The sequence below is a fragment of the Melanotaenia boesemani genome, chromosome 15 (genome assembly GCF_017639745.1).
Source record: "Melanotaenia boesemani isolate fMelBoe1 chromosome 15, fMelBoe1.pri, whole genome shotgun sequence".
NCBI lineage: Eukaryota > Metazoa > Chordata > Actinopteri > Atheriniformes > Melanotaeniidae > Melanotaenia > Melanotaenia boesemani.
Genome location: NC_055696.1, coordinates 5781143 through 5803195, shown reverse-complemented (window position 1 = coordinate 5803195; position 22053 = coordinate 5781143). Strand labels below are relative to the sequence as shown.

The window sequence follows — 22053 nt, the reverse complement described above, 5'->3', positions numbered from 1 at the left end:
TATGTAGTCTAATGGAAATGTTAACACCATTTTAGCTGTTTATATTTCTTCAATATATTAAAAGAACCCAATTTTTTTGAGGGTCAGACATCCTGTGTAATTCTTGACAGAAGTGATGGAGTGATACTTATTTTTTTTTTCTTTTTCACTGATGATTACAGACAAAGAGCAAGCTGAGTTCACTTTATTTTCAGAGCTAATGCAACAATAACAGAAATCAACATCATGTTTTTTAACAATTTAACAACAAAACAAAGCCAGCAGTCGCTGTGCACTATGCATCAAAGGGTTAAAACTATTCTGTGACTTACTGGAAGCCAGTGTTAAGATTTTAAACCTGGTGTGATGTGTTGGGACCTCTAAGTCCTGGTTAAAACTCTTGCAGCAGCGTTCTGGATGGCCTGCAGCTGTTTAATGCTCTTTTTGGGAAGTCCTGTTAAAAGACCATTGCAGTAATCCAGCCTACTGGAGATTAACGAATGGTTGACTTTTTCCTGGTCGTTCTGGGAGATAAAACTTTTAATTCTGTTGATGTTTTTAAGTTGGCAAAAAGAAGCCTTGACAGCTTTGATGTGGGTTTTGAAAGTCTGAGTCTATAAAAAATAAAGGTTATAAACTTGGTGATTTTAAAAGCCTGAGTCGCAAGGTGTTTACTAATGATGACCCTCTTTCTTACCAAAACAAATAATCTCAGTTTTGTCCTCATTTAATAGTAGAAAATTCTCTCTCATCTAGTTATTTATTTGCTCCAGACACTGACAAAGTAAGTTTATTGGGCTGCAGTCGTCTGGTGACAGAAAAACATGTAGTTGTGTATCACCTTAATAACTGTGATAATTGTTGTTAAAGTTCTGTAATATTGATCCAAAGGAAGCTTATATCAGTTGAAAAGATATAGCTCAAGAACTGACCCCTGGGGGACTTTGCAGGTTACAGCCACTTGCTCAGATTCATGGCTAGAAATTGTAACAGAGTAACTCTGGCCTTCTAAATAGGAGTCAATTAAGGTTGATCCAGAAAGTCCAACTCAGTTTTACAGCCTGTGCAACAGGATTCTGTGATCTACAGTCTCGAACACAGTGCTGGGATCAGATTCAGTATTCAGACTTATGTCCTTGAACACTTTGACCAGTGCTGTTTCAGTGCTGTGATGACGTCGGAAGCCCAGTGCAGTAAATGAACACACCAGGTTTATGTGGAGTGAGGTTTTCCTCAATGGAAGCATTTGAGTTCAAACTGTACAAATACCAGCTGCTCGCATTTTAAAAAGGGAGAATGTTGAATGTGTTGTGCTAAAAATAAAATTTTCATTCACTGTTATCTTTATTTGTTGTTTTTTTTATATATATATATAAAAAGAAAGCGTTGCAAGTAGTAGTCAGTGAAGCATGTTACTATGTCATAATATTTTACACAGCAAAAATGGCCTGTATTAATCTTTATGGCCTTGTTCCTTTTCAGGTGCTCAATGTGAGTGTGTTGGAGGGGGAACAGGTGACAGTGGAGGATACAGGTGGCCAAGAACCCTTTATTCTTGCTAATGAGTCTGTTTTGATGAGGGGCCTTGTTCTACGCAGCTGGAGCAACCAGATATCAATCCGTTTTCACAGTGACCAACGGCTCAGTTCTGGATTCCTTCTGCTGCGTTATCAAGGTGAGTCAGCATCATTCATCTTTCAGAAGTTCAGTAACTGTTCAATTACTTAAATAGTAACCTAAAAGTTGACTTTATAGCCTCCTCATTTTCTCTTTTCTTCTGCTATTTGTTGTGTGGTTAGGTTAAAAAATGATTAAGATGTGGTTACTTTTTGCCTATACAAACTACATGGTTAGTGGAAGGAAAGCAAAAGAGACTTGCATTAAATGGACACCCATAACGGATGACAAGTCTCATCCCCCTACATGCTGATCACAAAGTTAAACTTTCCAACTGAAATTTATTACTTGAAAAATATGCTTATGCCCAATTTGTGCTCTTTAGCTGTTCTACAAATACTTTGAATTCATCCTCATCTCGGTGTTTTGGTTGCTACCGAGCAGACATGCAAGCGAGGATAAGGTTGAGATGTAAAGGAAGAATAAGAAGTGAAACAAATTAATTTCTTACATATTGCTTTGTTCACAAATGATTGACTGTTGAGCATGCTGTAATTCACAGTAATTATTGTAGTCGTATTGAAACTTATAATCATATGGCTAATGATGTGTATAGGCTTCCTATATTTAAATCTTTTAATAAAGTCATTCAACCTAATCTTGTGAAGACTGAAATCCACTTGCCATTACAAAGATTAAATCTCTAATAACTAAATCAGTAAATATGATCAGACTATATGACAAGTGTTTGTCAGTGACAAAGCCTGTATAAAGAATATTTACTATGTTGTTAATGAATATGATGGTCCATAATCTCTCCTCTTTCCTTCACTTGCTTTGTGCATGACATTGATCTTTCATGCCCCTAACAATGTCTGTTTATCTTAGCAATAACACAAAGCGGCCACCAATTACATGCCCCATCGATTTTAGCTGATGGTGGAAGCTGGTGGACAAAACATTCATTCCACCACATTACTGGGGCACTTTGGTCAGCTAGAAAATGAAAAGAACCATCAAAAGATTGTTGCTGATGTGAGACAGATAAGCCCCTCTCTGTCAGATATATGAATATCACTGTTTGGTCAGGCTGAATGATGACAGTGATGGGTCATCGCAGATCATATAGATTGATGAAGCATTGCTGCAGCAAGATGCTGCTCATTTTCATTGTACCTGGAGTATTTTGACATTTTATATTTCATCAGAAGGTGCATTGTTCTACCACATCTCATTAGTTTGCATTTAAATAAATACTATTCATAGTAGTTCTATTAAGCAGAGTGGCAACTCCAGGGAAAGTTGGGATAAAATTTCTTACATACTCTCCAAAAATTCTCAGGTTAAGCTAACGCAGCACAAATGACAGAGTAAAATTTATTACCTGCTCTTCCCTCGACTGACAGTAAATTACAGGCATGAATTAAAATTGCACATATAACTCAAGTTGAAAGGTTAGTGGTTCTTCTGTCTACCACAAACAGCTTTTCAGTCATTTCTAGATTTGAGTTGAGTAAAGCTGTGGTGAGGTATGAGTTTCAACTGGACATTTAAGTGGACAACTTGCCTAAATCCTCTTGGTGGGTGATTTTGTCAGATTTTGCTGCAGTTATCAAATCATCATTTTATTAGAGAAAAGAATCAATCTGAAAATGCTTTAAGTAAAAGCAAGGTGACACATAGGTATCATACAAGTAACACATAATGGGGAAAAAAATCTGTGTTTGATTGGTTATATTTTTGTTGTAACGATGCTTCTTGACAATAAATCTTATAATATTGGAAAGCCTGTTTTTTCCCCTTTTAAATTGTGTCCCATTTGAATGGAAAATGCATTTGTGGGATAAGCAGCAGAGTTGAGTTTGTGGGTTCACCGATGGAAAACCTGCCACATTGTCTCATCTAAAGCCAAAGAACAGTTTATTCTTTTGTTGACTCTTGTTTGCTGTTGGTGATTGGGTTGGATGATTAAAGTCTGACGAAACAAGACATATTAACAATTTAACAACTTATTTATTAAGGAAACAGGGGCCTTAGACAGCCAGACACATCCTGGCACCTCACCCTTGCATGAAAAGCAAGGCCAAGTCTCTGATGAACCTTCTTACATATGATTTTTGTTATTTTGGTGGATTTGGTCCCAGGCTGTGGAGATATAGGATTGTGCCACTGGTTGCAGAATCTCATCTTGATTTCTGTTTGCATTGAGATTGTTTTTCCAGTGACGAAGATACTGCCCCAAACCATCACACTGCCTCCACCAAAAGCTGTCACCACATTGGTGCCACAATCAGTATATCATTCACCATGTCTTCTCTAGACTTTGATCCTATGAGCCAATTGCCATAGGCAAAATCTGGGTATAATGCTCCTCCACAAGCCTAGATTCCAGTGCACATTCTGCTGACACGGGCCTGACGGTAAACGACCGTCATGGCAGTCCATAGCAAAAGTTGTTTGGCATCCATATTTTGGCAATTTTTGCATGGGAGCTACCCACATACTTAATTCCCCAGCCATCTTACAAATGCACTTTCCTTGCAAGTGTAGCACCAGTCAAAAGGGAAACAAACAGGCCTTGCAGCAGTTTAAAAATTATTACAAAAAAAGCATTGTTACAACAAAAACATGATCCACCCAACACATATTTTCTTACCGTTTTGTACTAAGTCAATCTGAATAACATCCAATAGATGTTTAAGACTCATAGCAGAGGCAACAGTTTGTATTTTCCCACAAATAAACTAGGTTTTGTCACAACATTTCGCATGGTTAAGCCATGCAGTAGAGTTATAAATCAAACTCCAATATATTCAGCTATAAAGATAAATTTGCACTTGGGTTACCAGTTATTTTTCTGTAAATATTTCCAAGAACACATTTGTTATGAACTTAAAAGCAATTTCTCATAAACAACTCTCCGTATTGTTTTGTTTGACAGAAATTTGGCATATAAAAAATGGCTCAAATTCAGGCTGGTGGGACTAATTTAGCTACATAATAAGAAAAAAAAAGCAATTAGGTTTTTTGAAGAAAGAGACACTTTGGAGACACACAAGATATTTCAATTTGTGTTCCCTTGCTTCGTAAGCAGAATATCACCTTGTCCTTTATAATGGATTGTGAGTAATGTGACTGGACAAGCGTGGAGAAGGAGACAGAACTGTGAAGGGACGCATCTCAGCTCAGAGTAATTAATATCTGCTACAGCGTTTGGTCTTTGTGTGATGTCAGACTGATGGATGCCTCTATAACATCACCCCTGTGCCTGACACTTGGAACATGATTAAAGGTGTGTTTTACATTTCATGCTAAGAGAGTGGAAAATACCGGTGTGGAATTAAGAGGGCCACCTTAATTTTATGTCCTCACTCTTATCTTTTCCTTAATACTCACACAAATGTACAATGCACGTCTTCTTTTAGAGCTGATATTTGTTGTTTTTCAAAAGCAACTCTCTGACAGCCAATACAGTGTATGTACTTTTTTTGTTTTTGTAAATATACGCAACTCAGTCTTTTGATAATGGTGTTGTTATTTTATGTTTAAAGACATATAATTATGCATTATATGCACATTTCCCAACCAAAGGATCCTGGTGTCTCAGAAACAATTTGATACAGCAATGGTTTTTGCTACCTGTTTTTAACAGGTAAACATTTTTCCCCAAATTTAAATGTATAAATCTGACCAAGTGTCTGGTACTCATGAATTCTGAGTCTAAGCTGCTTTGTATGCTGATAAAAGCATAACCCAACAAAGGTTATATGCACAAAGGCCTACTAAATGAGCAAAATACAATTTATTTTTTTACATTAAGCTTAATTTGAGTTCATATTATGTTTGTAAGAGAGTCCACAGTGAGCCCTAAAGGAATCTTACACTCCCCAAAAACATGATAAATCAACTTTAGTTTGGTACTTGCTATGCATCTGCTGTGCATTTTTAATCATGTTACATCATGAACAAGTGCTATAGCCACTTCCTCTACTCTTTTAAGATTACATTTCCTTCAACATCTAAAAGATGTGGTGAAGTTTTAGTTTTATTATCTTTATTATTGATGTTGTTTAGTGTTTATTGTGTTGTACAAACAACAATTGAGCACCGCAAAGATGTTTAGAGCACTGAAGGGAAGACAGAAAGAAGAGTTTTTTATTTATTTATTTTTTTTTTTATATTATTTTTATATTGTTATTATTTCTCATTGCAGATGGCTCTGTTGCCTTTCTATAGTTCAATAGTGCTCCTGCTTAGACGATGGAAAAATTTAATCTTTGGCCCCAATAACCTTTTTAATCTTCACTAGTTCCTCATAGTTTGCATTCTGTAGCATTACTGTAAGATACACAATCCATAGTAAATCTGAGCCAAGATAACTTTACTTCATACTGTGGTTATAGGGATTAAATGCTTGAAAAACTAAGATTATTTTACCTACTCTAGCCAGATGAGGCCAGCAACTCAGCTAAAACATGAAAACAAATTCATTTTGTAATTTTGTTCTATTAAAGTTCTGCTATGTAATATTTTACTTAAGCAAATAACTGATCGTTAAGGTCCTGTACAACAAACATGATTATAATAATAACAATATGTTATAATAATGTATTATATTAACTATATGCAATAACTATATACCATAATAAATATAAATGTATTTGCACATTTATTTACATAAAAAAGGCAGTGTAAGGGACCTGAAGCTCCAGTTCTATGTTTAATGTTCCAGTGATCATATTAAAAGGGGTCAGAATACATTAAATAAATAAATTTATAAAGAACAACAAGATTTTTGTATGTCTAGGACATCACTCTTGTCTGAGCTGCTCTACTTATCTAATGCGGATGGAGATTTTTTTTGTAAACAGTGCTGTGTGTTGATGATTGGTTCTTACCAGAGTGAGAATCCTCAATCCTTTTGTGTGCCTTGCAGTTACTGCTTATCTAAAACACACCAGGCCAGCAGACATGTGCATAAACATGACTTTCACTTTCACTTTCAGCAAGCCTTCGAACTTTTCCTAACTTAGTAATGCACTTTCTAGAGTTACATAAAAAAAGATGTCCCACAAAGGATATATATGATGAACAAAAAAACAAAAACAAAAAGCTCATTAGAAAACAGAACATTATATATATACACTACCGTTCAAAAGTTTGGGGTCACTTTGCCATGGGATTCAATAGGGAAGTGACCCCAAACTTTTGAAAGCTAGTGTATATATATATATATATATATATATATATATATCCTCATAACTTACATGTTTTGTTAAGATACAATAAAAAATCATATTGCAATTTCATATTATTTGGCTTCATTAAAACCTAATTATAAGTATGTATTTATGAATACAGTATTTTTTTTATATAAATGTACATTATTTCATTTTTTGAAACTCCATAAACTGAAATAGCATATTACAATACATTTAAAGATTATATTATAATATATAAAAGTTTTTTTTTTTTTTTTGTAGTATATTAACACTTATCTATACATAAAAGTGTAGAAAACCCAAGGCCTGTATTATTTTCTCAGCTGTACAATCACATAATTCACAACTTCAAATTATGTTTTGAGACATGTAGCCCATAATGATGTCATTGCCAATGTCAGTGTTTATTTACAAGAATTATTGATTGACATTAACTAATAAGCTGCAATGACAAGTGGTCACAGTGAAAAGATGAGATTCACCATTTGCTACAGGTTCTGAGTAGCATTGATTGGATTCTGCCTTTAGTCCAAAGTTATTTCTCTTTAATAGCCCTTATTGAGTAAATGACCATTAAAATCAAGGATTTAACCCAACCACATAAATATCAATAGGCCATATCGGGGCAGAGCTATGGTCTAGCTCTCTACAACTGAATCACTTTCCCAGAGACAACACTATTGATCTTTCTGTAAAAGGCAATGCTTTGATGCACAGCCTGGACATGAGGTTTAGATACAATAACAGTCACATCCTCCCACAAGTCACCTACCAAGGGACTGCTGCTACATCTGTATATCAAACAACAACTGACAAGAAATAACCAGCCTACAACAAAATTTCATCTCTCTGAAAAGACAGTTTACGTTAAATGTCAGTGTGACACAGAATGGATACTACTCCTAAAATAAACTGCTATTAAATATAAAAACTATTTACACTATAACCTATTCATAGTTTGTGTTGTTTTCTACCACCCCATTTCATTATCTCCTTCCCTTGCCTTTCCAAATTTGATTCAGTTCCAGCTCTTTACCCGAAGGGATTCATTCAGGCTACACACAAAAACACACAATCACACAACATTAGCCCACAACATTTATTAGACCTAAAGTGAAATGCATTTTATTCGTTTGTCGAAATACATTGGGTAAGCTCTCTATTACCAGCTCCCTCAGCTCCTCTATTCTGCCCTACTCAACATCATTTGTTCATTATTGGTTCAAGAGCAGCATTCTCAGTTTTAAGTACTCAGGCAAATGAAACATGCATATAGCTGAAAAAGCCTCATTAATGGGAACAAAGTGTAAGTGAATGCAGGTGTCTTTTTTATTCTTTTTTTATTCTTTAAAAAAAGTGGTTACTTCCTTGATTTGGTTGCCAAAGTTTGATCAGGGACTGATGCTTAGGTAAAAAAAAAATCACAATTATATATATATATATATATATATATATATATTCTGCATTTATCCTTTTTATAATCATATGTTAACACATTTTAAGAATAAAATTAGTAATTTATTTTTGTAATGAGGACATGGAAATGACATTAATTCCTTTAAAAAAATCTTGTAATGTTAACATTTAAACATTTAAAAACTGCAGCACTGTATTTGGTGCTTTTTTGTAGTTGGGAACTAATAAACAGTACTGGCATTTAGTTCAAATTTACATCCTATAGGTTAATGTTTTGTCTCTCATATGTAAAAATAAGATTTTCCAATTTGTACCAGAACATTAAAGACAATGTACACCATTCAACAATAAATTAAGTAGATTAGCATTTTCTTTGTTAATGTTTGACTCTCAAACCTAAAATTTGGTCTGAAGTGCTTGTCAATAATGTTGGATTGTTGATCTGAGTTTTACGCTTGTGACTATTTCCTCTCATCAGCTCCTCTACAAGAAAGCAATAACATAAGACATAAGCCCCACATCTGTTTCCTGTGGCTCTACCGTAACAGCAGCTAATCTTCCTGACTGTCTGCACTGTGGATCTATTATTTCTAATGGCAAAACAATCAGACTTTATGGAGCAGCACCACATCTACTAGAATGGAAGCAGCACGTAATTTAATACTTCAGGAATTGGCTCCACAATTTTTGCCTCTGGCTCCCCCCATTGTATGCTCAATAGGGATTTAAATGCTGCTATGATAATGGCAATAACTAGGTTCATTGGAGCTAGTGATAAACTATGAATGGAATGGATGACCCAGGGGCAGTGTGTTTCGTCCCTGTGGCTCACTGATTTACTGCAGAGAGACCTGTTTCATGATGGCAAAAACCAGTGGTTTGTCTTAAAGAAACACATAAGTCAGTAGTTTTACAAACCTTTGCTGCCAATATGAATTTAGGACTGTTTTCCCCTCACATGGAAGACAGAAGAAAAAAAAAAAAAGACTAATTTTCAGCAAAAATTTGCATCAACAACCAAAAACTTAAAGGATTAAGAGGTGACTTTTTCTTTTGTAGCTCTTTTATTGAGGGAGGGAGGCAAAAATTTAAGGTTTGATCTGGATTCTTTCTACCGGTATTAAGAGGCAACTCACCAGAGAGTTGTATCCTAATTTAACATAATTTTAAAGCAGCATTTTATTGAGATGTCTTGTCTGGCATTGCTTTTGATCAAAAACTAACCAGCCAACAACTTAGCTAACTCAAAGGAAAATCGAGGAAGTCCAAATACACAAATACATAACCAATAGCATTGACAACAAAATATTTGGCAGCCATTCTACAGTTATATACACTTGCTCTGTCTCCCTACATTTGAGACTCTTAGTATGCTTGAAAAAGCTACCGTAAATATCAAATTTTGATCAGAAGACACATCTCCACACTTTGGTATGTTCTGCTTGAACTGGATTAAGTCAAATATATTATACATTGAGCAAAGTTGGACAGAAAAAGTGAAGGAATAGGCAGCCTAATAGACAACCTAGCTGTATTTCTTCTTGAACTTGTTAATCAACTTGGTTTGCCTGCAAATTGTCCATCTTCAACCACTGCTTCCTCCTAATTCCCTGCTAACTGGAATTGCTTCACCAGTCTTCTTCTGCAGGGTCTTGTATTCTCTTGTGTAATCTGCTGAACCGTGCTCAGCATCATTGGCAATGCATCCTTGGCTGCACGCTTCCTCTGGAAAATTAATGTCAGACTAATGTTAGTAATGTTATACTACTAGAAATGGTGTCTGATTTTGAGAGGGAGGAATAAAAAGAGGATGTTATGCACAATTACAGTGCAGTAACCAATCATCATGATTTCTAAGATCCTAATTTAATGTAAAATTGTGACATTATTACTCTAAGGCAGCAAAAATTGCTTCAACACACCTTCTCTTTGTTCTTCTTTTACTTGTTTGGCCTTTGCATCCAGTCAGTGAAGCGTGATATACAACTTGGATAATTTAAATAGAGTTCCAGCTTTAAAAAGCATTTTTTTTTGCAGCTATGCAATCATACTGTTGCTGTAGCACAAGCCATCCAATTATGTTGCTAGTTCTGTTGTTCACACAAGAAGTGTAAAAGTTTTAGTCTGGTCATTAAAGTGCTTACACTAATGAGGTAGAACAATGTGGTTATTAGACAGGAGGAGAAGGTTGTTTAATGGCTTCCATTAAAGACTTTCTTAGCTTACTTCATTATCCATGTGAACTCCATCCCATCCTACACTATTTATTTAAAAAGAGGGACAGAACAACAACGCAAAGCAAGTCCAGGCACATTGATCTTACCCTACAGCAATCGTGACTCTTTGACAACCACTACAGAGGCTTTTCTTCCTCCAGCTATCACATTACAGACCTAGTTTGATGTTCAACTGATCAGCAATTCTTCCTTTTGACAATTATTTGCATTGGCACTGCTCCAAACCACAGTTATTAATTACCATAGCACTACAAACATGTCTGTACATTTGCATATATGTCTAGCTGAACTGTAATTAATAGATGAAGACTTAAACAGGACTAAAAGTTTGTTTTACAGCATCTTTGCATGTGTGTGTGCTTGAGAGACTGAGACAGATAACTGAGACATTGCTTGATTTAGTTGCTGAAATAAAACAAAAAAAAACAAAACGTATCCCTATTTTATAAAAAATTTAATGGGTTTTTGGAGGACAGACAACATGATCAACAAAGAGACAAAACAGCTGTTATGTAACAATACAGGACACATAAGATTATGTTGCCAACAGTTTATGCCACAAGTGTTTACTAGTAAATCATTTAGCATGAGAAAATATGCATCTGAAAACTTTATTCTAATTAATAACAGTTAACCAATATATTTATTTGGTTAATCATCACAACATGCAATTTATGCACTTTGAACAATGAGAAGCTGTACTAATACATATCAAATAATTAAACAGAATCTGGATATAAATGCATTGCATTGTTTGATATAAATTTGCTGCCTGTTTCTTCCGCTACATCTCTGTCTTTAAAGACTTATTAACAATCATAACTGGGCATAACATTGCAAAAATTATTATATTACTAACAACAGCAAAGATTTGTTTTGCTTTGAGTATTTCTGGCTATTCACACAGTATCATGCCTGACAGTTTAAGATGATTTTTGTAGGCTTGCCAAATAGACAGATTAAGTTTTTTTTTTAAATCACAGTTATTTATATATATGTATATATATATATATATATATATATATATATATATATATATATATATATATATATATACATGTCTTTTGCAATAATTTATGCCTGTTGTTGTCTCATTCTGTCAATTTGTGTCTCTCTTTTGTCATTTTGTGTTGCTTTGGAGGTATAGAAATATTAAGTTATAACAGAGGTATAGACCCAAAGGACTCCTTGACCCTTCTGGGCTTCTGCCCAGCAGGTCAGTTCAGAGATCCTCCCCTGACTGTGCTTTATTAAAGTCATCTCTCCTTCTCTCATTTTCTGATCCTCACCTCTCCAGCCTTTGTGCTTAGCTGTGCATTCCCCAAAGAGCCTGCTGGAGGAGAGGTTTCGGTGACACACCTCCACGCTGGTGGAGAAGCTTACTTCAAATGTTTCACTGGATACAAGCTTCAAGGTCCTAAAATGCTCATGTGTCGCAATGCAACTACACCTTACTGGAGTGGAAAGGAACCCAAGTGTGTGGGTAAGACAAACTGGTCCTTTGACCGGCACACTTACTATCACTCATGATGACCTGTTATGCGATAGCAAAACAGGTTAGAATCTAATTATATAGCATGAAATCTAAGCCTTTAGGTTATTGGAGCTTGCCTTATGCTAATGTAATATAAGCCAACCAATGCATGTTGAATTACCTTGTAGTTAACACTTATTGTTATTCAAAATGTATATTTAGATTTTTTGATTAATTTTGTCTAGCATTTTCCAATAGTTTTATAAGAACTATTCAAAGCTGTTTCTGGAATTAAAATCATGAGCAAAATAAATAATTTAAAATGAAAATGAAGTGAGACTTTCCTCATCAGCGTTCCACGAGAAAGCAGGTAATTTTGATTAACGAAGCTTTCACTACTTTGTCTCCCACTGAGTTGATTTAGGAGGCCAACTGAGTGTGTTTACATGTGATTAGCCACACAGGGAGCTATTCTTTGGAGATGGGATGAAAAAAGGCCATTGGACCTGGCTGCCTTAATTAGAACTGGGGCACATGGCTGCCCTGCTCCTGCTGGTAAAGGCTCATCTGCCTGTTCCGGCCTTTTACTTTGCTTGCCTGCAGCTGCTCTGAACTGATAGCATTACTGCTGCCATTTTGCTGTGCTTTTCTCAAACAATCACACACTCTTAGACCCAGGAGAGCTGCCTACTGTAGCCGAGCCACAGTCCACTGGATATCGATGCAATCTGTACTCACACAGTGACTTTTTTTTTTTAAATCTCCCTTCCATAGTTGGTTTCATTACTTTCCTCATCTAGTCTTACCCTCCAACTCTTTGCCCTCATCCTCCCTTTTCTTACCCTGTTTCTTCTCATATAGCATCCTGTGGGGGAATGATAAAAAATGCCACCTACGGTCGTATTGTCTCTCCTGGTTTCCCTGGCAACTACAGCAACAACCTGACTTGCCACTGGGTACTGGAAGCTCCTGAAGGCCACCGGCTTCATATCCACTTTGAGAAGGTTGCTCTGGCAGAGGATGATGACAGGTGGTATATTCATGCTGCTAAACACTAATATACATTGATGACAAAAGTCAATATACAGTAAGAGAGTGTAGAAATATGTGAATCCTCAGCTAATAGATGATGGTATCAAGGTCTAAACTCAGTGTTGGAATAGCAGGATTTCTGTGAATAGAACATTAAACTCTCAAGGGTCATGAATGGCCAAAATCTTTAAAGGTGAATTTGAAAGGACCGTTTATCATTGTGATTCTCTAAGCGCATTCTGTGAGATGAATTGAGAGTACTGAGGTAGTATGAGGTAGGAGACAGTAATTGCTATGCATTTTTCACGGATGTACGTGGCTATCACTGTGCATGGCCACTTGCCTCATTACTGAGTGATACAATGGATTATCACAGTTGTTACAGCCACAACTGGAAGAGTGAGCAGCTCTCAAGTAGCTTTTGATTTCTCCCCCTTTATTTTTTTGTCACTTTTTGAATGTGCTTTTCTTCTCTTTTTGCATTTATTTAGGTTGCTAATAAAAAATGGCAACAATATCGACTCTTCTCCTGTGTACGACTCCTATGAGGTAGAATACTTGCCCAATGAGGGGGTTCTCAGTACTGGACGATACCTGTTTGTAGAGTTCACCACAGATGGGACAGTGACTTCCACTGGTGCAGCCATCAGATACGAAGGCAAGCAGAATTAAACTTTTTCCAGTAGTAGCCACTGTGCATCTTGTTCCTTGTTCTTAAAATTATTTCCTTTTTCCACAGCTTTTGCAAAGGGAATGTGCTATGAGCCCTTTGTGAAGTATGGCAACTTCAGCAGCAGTGACTCCACTTATAGTGTAGGATCTGTGGTTGAATTCTCATGTGACCCTGGCTACACATTGGAACAAGGTTCTGTAGTGATTGAGTGTGTGGATGCACAAAACCCACAGTGGAATGAAACAGAGCCAGCCTGTAGGGGTAAGTCAACAGAATCCAACATTTCAAGTAACTGTGAGGCATTAAAGGGACATTGTGTAATAATTACTGCATCTAACATTTGAATTGTGAATAGCATTCTCACGTATAGTGCATTCCAGTATCTCACTTTCTCAAACAAATATTACAACAACGGTAGCTGCCGTCTGTCAAAGAGCCTCAACAACACAGATAAAAGCACGTCATCGGATAGTGAATAGTGTTCACTCTGTTACACACAAAGAACTCTCTTTTGAAGTTGAACGTTAACTTTATTCACCACCAACATATTCACAACAGCGCAGTTCTCCTACTTCCTTTTACTTTACAATATCAGCAACCAGACTTCCACCCTCTTCATAATAACAGTAACCATATGTGACCACCATGAAACAAATACAGAAGTATTAATCAGTATCACAGTTGATGTATTTCAAACTAAACACACTCTGATGAAGAATTTACCTCTGGATCATAATTGTTCAGAGGGATAACATCTGGTGGACAGAAATTCACTGTCAGATATGGTTCCTCTGTGTTTAAAAGGAAGAATGGTTCTCACAGGGGGAACGGATCTCGATGAGGAAACTGGCTTTGACACAGCACCGGCTTTTTGTCACGGTAAAAGCCAGCTTATAAAGCATTCCCACCGGCTTTAAGTCCACCTTCACCACGTTTACCGTGACTATGAAAGTGACTGAAACCACATAAACATACACTTCTGTACTAACTAGACTGGTGTATTTTAGCAGAAACTACTGTTATGCTGCCCATGGTAACGAGCAACACTGTGTAACAAAACTGAATTGAGAAAGTTAGCTTTAGGCTAATTTAGGCAGTACTATTTACTTACTTGTCCAGTAGAAAGCTGGCAACTTGAACATCCATTTTAAAATCTTTCTCCTTCTTGAAGTCCTAACTTGGAAAAGTTAGCACGCTGTTGATCCTCTGTTTTGTATCATCTGTTCACGCCGCCTTTTAAGTCTCCTTTTTTGCTTTTTTGGCCATGGTAAAAAGGCTTCTGTTCTGCTGCTGCTGCAGCATATGCATGGTCCTGCATTTTTGTGAATAACAATTTAACAGATTTCCAACTTGCCAGGGTAGAAAGCCTCTCTTGTTTATCTTCTCCTCCTGCATTACAATCACTGTGTGCTAGCTTGCAGCGAAAATGCATAGTTGTTGCTATTTGTCCCTGCATTTTCAAGATGGCAGACAATCATGGTGCTGCCCTACTGGCTTACCCATCATATGTATGAACAAATCTAAAATTCTTTGCATATGAGAATGTGTCATATCATTAGCAGAGGTCATAATACACCCCAATGATAACACATATATACATGCAGACATCGATTTTGGCCAGTCAACAACAGAAAATGTTACCCAATGTCCCTTTAAGTCTGTGCAGAAAACTATGTGTTTCCTCTGGAAATGGTTTTATTGTGCCTGATCATCAAGAGTTAGAGAGTTAGTGTCTTTTTATTCAAATATTAAATACCACTGCCAGTTAACTTTATCTTCCCAAGCTGCTTCTAAACCATAATAAAGTTCCTCTTAAAATTATAACAATGATTTACTGTGATATATGTGCTTGTAGGGCAGATTTTAGAAGTGTGCAAGATTAAAGTCATCCAGTATCTGCTCTAAGTTGAACACTGCACTGACAATGTGCAATATTTAATAACCTGGAAAGTCTTCTCTCGTCTATCACATTCCTACATACACACAAATACACCATAACCTTACTCTTGATCTTTAATGCCTGCGTGGTCACAGAGTGAAATTGAAAAGCTCTCTCTCTCTCTCTCTCTCTCTCTCTCTCTCTCTCTCTCTCGTTTTCTGAAGCTAAAGCTAGATGTGGAAAAAAATGTTTTACTCTTGAGGGTCATGATCACCAAGTGGCTCATTGTTAAGTATAAAAGTTTTACAAGGATCTAACCTAGGAACTTGCCCATTTGATTCCATCTGTGCATCAAAGCCATGGTTCATTAAGTTAAGACTCAAAGTAGTTCCTCCATCATCATTTAGCTGTTAAAAGTAACTATAGATAGTTTTTTGTATTTGTTAATCTCTTGCATTTTGTTTTTTGTGCTAACCTGCAGTATCTGTGTGTTACAGCTGTGTGCAGCGGGGAGATCACAGACTCTGCTGGTGTGGTGTTGTCACCTAACTGGCCTGAGGCCTATGACAAGGGGCAAGACTGCATCTGGGGTATCCATGTGGAAGAGGACAAAAGGATCATGCTAGACATCCAAGTGTAAGAGGCTACACTCGTGTACTATGAAGAGGCACACAGGGAAGTCAGGGAATAGGTCAGATTGACCTGACGACGTTAAACACTCCATCTCCAGATGTAAACACACATGCTCCCTGTTACTTTCTTGTTTTATTTTTTTATTTATTTATTTTTTCTCTTACCACCACAGACAGATATGCACATGGGGAAAGTATTTCATTGGTGGCAGTCATTAATTAGTTTTTTTTTTCTTTTTATATCCGCAGCATTAAGAATTCTGTGCTGCTTCCAGCTCGCTCTCTGACCAGATTAGCTAGTAAGCCTCCCTGCTCTCACTTCCCTGGTGTCTGCCTCAGAATTGGCTTTGAAATGAATATGCTCTGGCAGTGTACTACTCTGAGCCACTTATCCAGTCTACCTAACTGTAATTCTGCACACGTGTACAGATGTCAAAACAGACACATGCACACTGTTTCACCTTCAGTTATCACTCCTACATGAATGTCCCCTGTATTACACACAAGTACACACACCTGCTTCCTCATGTCCACATCAATTATTGTTCTTAAATGAGGTGAAAATGATCGCATCGTCTTGATTTTTCATAGTATATGGGACAATTTGCTCTACATAAAATGATTCAAGTGCATGCATGCAAATCTATAACATTGCCTTGTTATCTTATATGGATTTATCTGTTTTCCTTGGTTGAGTGATTCCCACAATATTACCATGCACATCCATCTCATAGTGAGCACAAAAACAATTCAGCATAAGTGATTTGTGTCATTGCTTGGGGCACTCGCAGACAAGAGGGCACTGGAAGGTTAAAATTAAACCATTGGGAATACTGCCTGAGGTTGCAACATACACTGAAAAGTCTCAAACAGAGGCTATTGTAAGCTGTTGGTCACAGTGGTCATTTATGCATGCAGGCATTTGCTTTGCTCAAGTTTTATATTTTCATTTACATAATTCTTCCTGCATAGTCTGATTGAATTAAGTTTTAATTATGACATGAGGTCTGGATGCATTACAGACAAATTGCAATCCTCCATAGTAAAAAAAAACAAAACAAATCAAATCATCATCACCATCATTACTACATATCTCTTTCAGACCAGAACATGTAGAGGTAGACATGATGAATCACAGCTGATTTGATTCACTTCATTAATCCAAAGATTCATATGCCAAATACACTTCAGTACTGATGACATCAACATTTACAAGGCCTAGCATTCATCTTTGATTTACTGTCAGGTCTGCATTCAGTATGTTACTAGTCCAAGGACTGAATTATGATTATATAAACACCAAGAGACATAACTCAGCAGCTTAATATTTATGACGGAGCTTGTTACTGCTTTTGTGTTTCTGTGTCTTTAAAATATATTTTAATTTGGAAGTAACTATATGAATTATTGCTGAGCATAGACTGGCAGTCTCCATCTCCATAAAGGGAAGAGCCACTGATTCCAGTCAGTGCTGATGGCGATTTGAAGTAGCCTTTCAGTATGATAATTTGTTGGTTTATTCTTAGAAGCACCTCACTGAATCACAGAGCACCTTGGCCTTTCAGTCTGTTTGGTGTGCAGCAATAATTTAACTTCAAAACTGCCTGCTAGTATAACCAATATCAGCTAGGGTATACCTTTTTGATAAGAGTATTTTCAATGACAACAACTAAATAAAATCACACTTTAAAACAGCACTATAGTAGGCTTTCAAAGAAATATTTTAAAATTAATCTTTTTAATTCCAACTGCCCTTCATCTTTTGCACGTTGCTGAATTAACCCTACAGATACTCAGTATGTTACGGCTGGCTTCTGCACATGCTCAGTTTTAAATACTGTGTCATTGTTGCAATGCACATAACTTCCCAAACTTTATCTCTCAGCCTTACAGACATTGGTTTGTGGATCCAAATGATCCACAAACCAAGGAGTGTCCCTTTCCAACCTGAAAGGGATACTCCACCTTTTTCTGACTGAGAACCATGTCACAGATTTGGAGATGCCAATCCCCATTCCAGCAGCTTCACACCTGGCTGCAATTCACTCTAGTGAGAATTTGAGATCATGGCCTGATGAAGCCAACATCATCCTCAAAAAGCAAAGCCCTAATCCTGAAGCTGCCAAATCGGATCCCCTCAAATGAATCCAACTTAATGCCGGCAATGCAGATCAAGCTCAGGCACTGGTCATACCAGACAGCTTGTATGAGGGGTCCATCACTCCATACTCACCGAGGACATCCCACAGGACACCCCGGTGGACACAGTTGAATGCCTTCTCAATGCAGTGAATATGCCCACACCTGCTCGTCACCTCTCATTAGGGCTAACGCCAGAGCCGAAGTGTGTTCCAGTTCCAGAGCCCAATCTGTGCATTGAGGTGAGTCCAGCTATATCTAGCTGGAACTACTCAACTTTGTGCACCAGCTGCCTCCCTGCCAGAAAGCTGATATTACATGTCTATATACATCCCCTCTGCAGCCGAAGATTGGACCAGTAGGGTTCCCGCCTTTGGCCACCACCCAACTCACATTGCAACCGACCCCCATGGCCCTTCCCATTGGTGATGGGCCCATAGGAGGGGGCCCTATGTCACCCTTTTGGGCTGAGCCCAACCAGGCCCCATGGGCATAGGCCTGGTCATCTGGTGCTCACCTCCATGCCCTACTTCCAGACCTGGCTCCAGAGGGGGGTTCTGGTGACCTGCGTCCGTGCAACGGAAACTTGGCTCCAGGGTCTGCTAAGCCGGACTTAGTCTGGTCCCTCACTTAGAGATCTGTTGCCATGGTTGTACCTACCAGGGGTATGATGTCTCCGACAACTTAGCTCTGAAGATCATTGGGACACACAAACCCCTCCACCCACGATAAGATGACAGCCCAGGGAGGGGCACAAACCAAAAGGAATAATAACATCAGAGGATTCTATCAAAACACAATGTTTGAATATGACATGGGGCTTCATGTGACCCTGCAAGCCTAGATGGAGATTAAGGCTCAGTGATTAATGTCTGATGTTGAAAGTCAACTAGTGTAAAAAGAAAAAGACAAAAAACAATCAAAGGGGATTTTTCCATGCAAAAGTAAACAAGTTTGATTTGAGGTAATCTGATTTTCATTCAGAGATCTCTTTGTAAATTGCACAAGCCTTAAGTTTGATTTAATCCCAGCCGCATGAGACTGCTTACTGTAAATTAATGGCACTGCGGTCGGCTTTAGTTTATCTCAGAGCTGGTCAGGCATAGCTGTCATGGCAGTCGAAACAACCTGCTGATCCCTACAGACCCTACCATTACCTTTGTGTCTGGTCCGTTTAGCTGGAGAATAGCATTCCTGAAGGCTTGGTCAACATGTAATTTGTGTCAAAGTGTGTTTGTGTGCAGAAGACTCTTGTGGATAAGAGCTGTCTCATTATAAGGGTGGGAACACACTTTTCCACATTAATGAGAATGTTTTCTGTGTTATCATTCATCACTGTGCCTGTGCTGGCAATTACAGAGGAGCAGTGTGCATAATGAGGACTGATTAATTAATTTAGGCCAAACAGGAGGGCTGGTTCTTTGCTAATTAGCATGGAGCATGGCTCGAGCAAGAGCCAGAAACAAGAGGTTACAGCTGGTATCCCCACCTGTGGAATGCACCTACGTAAATGGTTCACATGTGTATTTGCATTGGGTATGCAGTTTATGTTTCATAGTATAACATGACAATAAAATGCCTTCTCAACAGTGTTTTTATCTATAATTTTATGTTTGCTGACCAGTTTGGAAAACCTTTCTGTTTGGGTTTATAGAGTCCTCTGGTGGACATTGAGAAGAACATATAGACCCCAAGACAGCTTGTGCTGAGGTTATGTAATTTACTTTAAACTGTAAAACCAAATCAAATATTAAATATGTGTATAAGAAGATTTGGTTGGTTCTGTTTTTCAAGCATGACACTGAAAGCTATTTCTATTCTGTCTGAGTTACTGGAGATTAACTGTGACTTCTTTAAACTTGTCACACCAGTAAAGGAGACAAATGCCCAGAGGCTTGTAAAAAAATAAAAAAAACAACTGTCATCTCCTCTTTTGCTGAACAAAGCCATTGCAGCTAGTATGCAAAAGAGTTTTTGGAAATTCTCTTTGAATAAACCCTGGAACTTCATGAACACAACCATGTTGGTGAAGAAAATATTTAATCAAAATATTAAAATATTGCCTCTGTTGCAGTTTGGAAAGGAAAGATTAATTAAAATATAGGAGACAACAAATGATTTTATTTTGATTAATCACTGATTTTGCTTTGCAGGATCAGGCTTATATGGCTTGTAGGGGCAACTATTATATAAGAGCCAGGTGGGGTAACATTTGGGGTGGTATGTTTGCCAGGTTTGCTGTAGTGACCTGCCGGATAAAGCTGTGAATGTGTGGTCGGTGCATTTGGCATTCTTCTTTTGTGGCACCAGGATTTTGAATCTACTTCGAACAGGCAGATTTATGGGTAAAGTGGGGTTTTGGGATTAAGCTGGGTTTGACTGCAAATTTCTTGACCATTTACAGCACAGCAAGGAGGGGAAGTTGTATTTTTGTGTTGAGAATGATGAAATTCAGCAACATAGTATGACTGACAACTGAATGATAGACATCTTTCCTTCTACAGCTGTTTGAATGCAGCAGACAGTTGGGTAGAGGAAATGGTGAAATACAGCTCAATGAAAAGCCTTGATAAGATGATCAGCAGGTAGAGGAAAGCTTGAAAAGAATAAAGTGTGAGATGAGTGTCTATAAAAATAAAGACTGGATCTACTGTTCCTCTATGGACCTCACAGATGGATGCCCAGGTTTTATTGCAACTTCAAAAGATTAAACTATCTAGTTTTGCAGATTGTTGTAAATCCCAGTCACTGTTCACACAACTATTCATAAAAGAGAAGAAAAAAATAATTACCTGTTTTTCCATGCATTTGCAAAGCATTCACAGCACCATCCATTTTTTTGTAATTCACAATAAATAAGATGGTATAGAAGTCTGTAAGGATAAGCTGTTGAGGACTTATCCATATTCATGATTCTTCTTAAAAGCAGCAGAACCGTATGTGCATGATTTTAAAGTGAGGCTTAGAAGTGGCAGCTGGATTTGTCATTTCTGTCACTCTTGTCCACAGCCACTGACCTTCTAATGTTCAGGGGAAGCAATCTTTGCACCAGTGGTCTAACAAACAAAAGGGATCCCTATGTCATTTGGTCACTTGTGCTCAAATTAATACTGTTCTTATTTATTGTTTACCACAGTAAAAGTACTTGTTCCCCACAAGTAATATTTAATGGTGTTAAAGTAATCACAGAATATTCTTTTCATATCCATGCTTGTTATATAACCAAAGTACACATATCCTAATATCTGCCCTATAAAAATGCTATATTTATTGTACTTATTTTTACACCACTGCAAATATGTGCTTTTTCAATACTGAATGTGTGACTTTGATTATTTTTGTCAGGGCTGTAAAGGAGTTGCAGGCACAACCTAACAATATGTCTTTGTCTCTGGCTGACTGAAGAAAAAACACGAGTAGTCAACTGGCTTAGTGTTGAATTTTACCATTGGTTTTTCTGTTTTCAGAATGTTTTGGCACAGTCTGCATTCTTAGCACATGCAGGCTCCACATTTGATCATGAAGAAGAAAAATGAATGCTCATAAGTGTAGGTCTGATTCATAGCAGTTGGTGCTATGATCAATGCTCAGTGTCCTCTCAGTGACATTTAAGCAGCAAAATGAATCCAGGGCTGCCAACTCTGAGTTTCATGCAACTGAGTCTCTGCCTGCGCATAAAACCTCAGAATATAAAATAACAGATTGGCTGTCTACAGACAAACAGGACCATCTCTTGTTCAGACCACTCACAAG

The 22053-nt window shown here is 37.5% G+C and overlaps 1 protein-coding gene across 3 annotated transcripts in view; it reads left to right on the top strand.

The window, feature by feature from the left end:
• The window catches only part of LOC121653842 (seizure protein 6-like), a 131499-nt gene that overhangs the window by 98778 nt on the left and 10668 nt on the right, over positions 1–22053 (top strand). For all 3 annotated transcript variants that reach the window (XM_042007539.1, XM_042007540.1, XM_042007538.1), the window contains exons 4-9: positions 1462–1654; positions 11769–11954; positions 12807–12975; positions 13469–13635; positions 13717–13911; positions 16027–16165. In XM_042007539.1, coding sequence (XP_041863473.1) covers positions 1462–1654; positions 11769–11954; positions 12807–12975; positions 13469–13635; positions 13717–13911; positions 16027–16165 — 1049 coding nt within the window. The remainder of the gene's footprint in view (positions 1–1461; positions 1655–11768; positions 11955–12806; positions 12976–13468; positions 13636–13716; positions 13912–16026; positions 16166–22053) is intronic.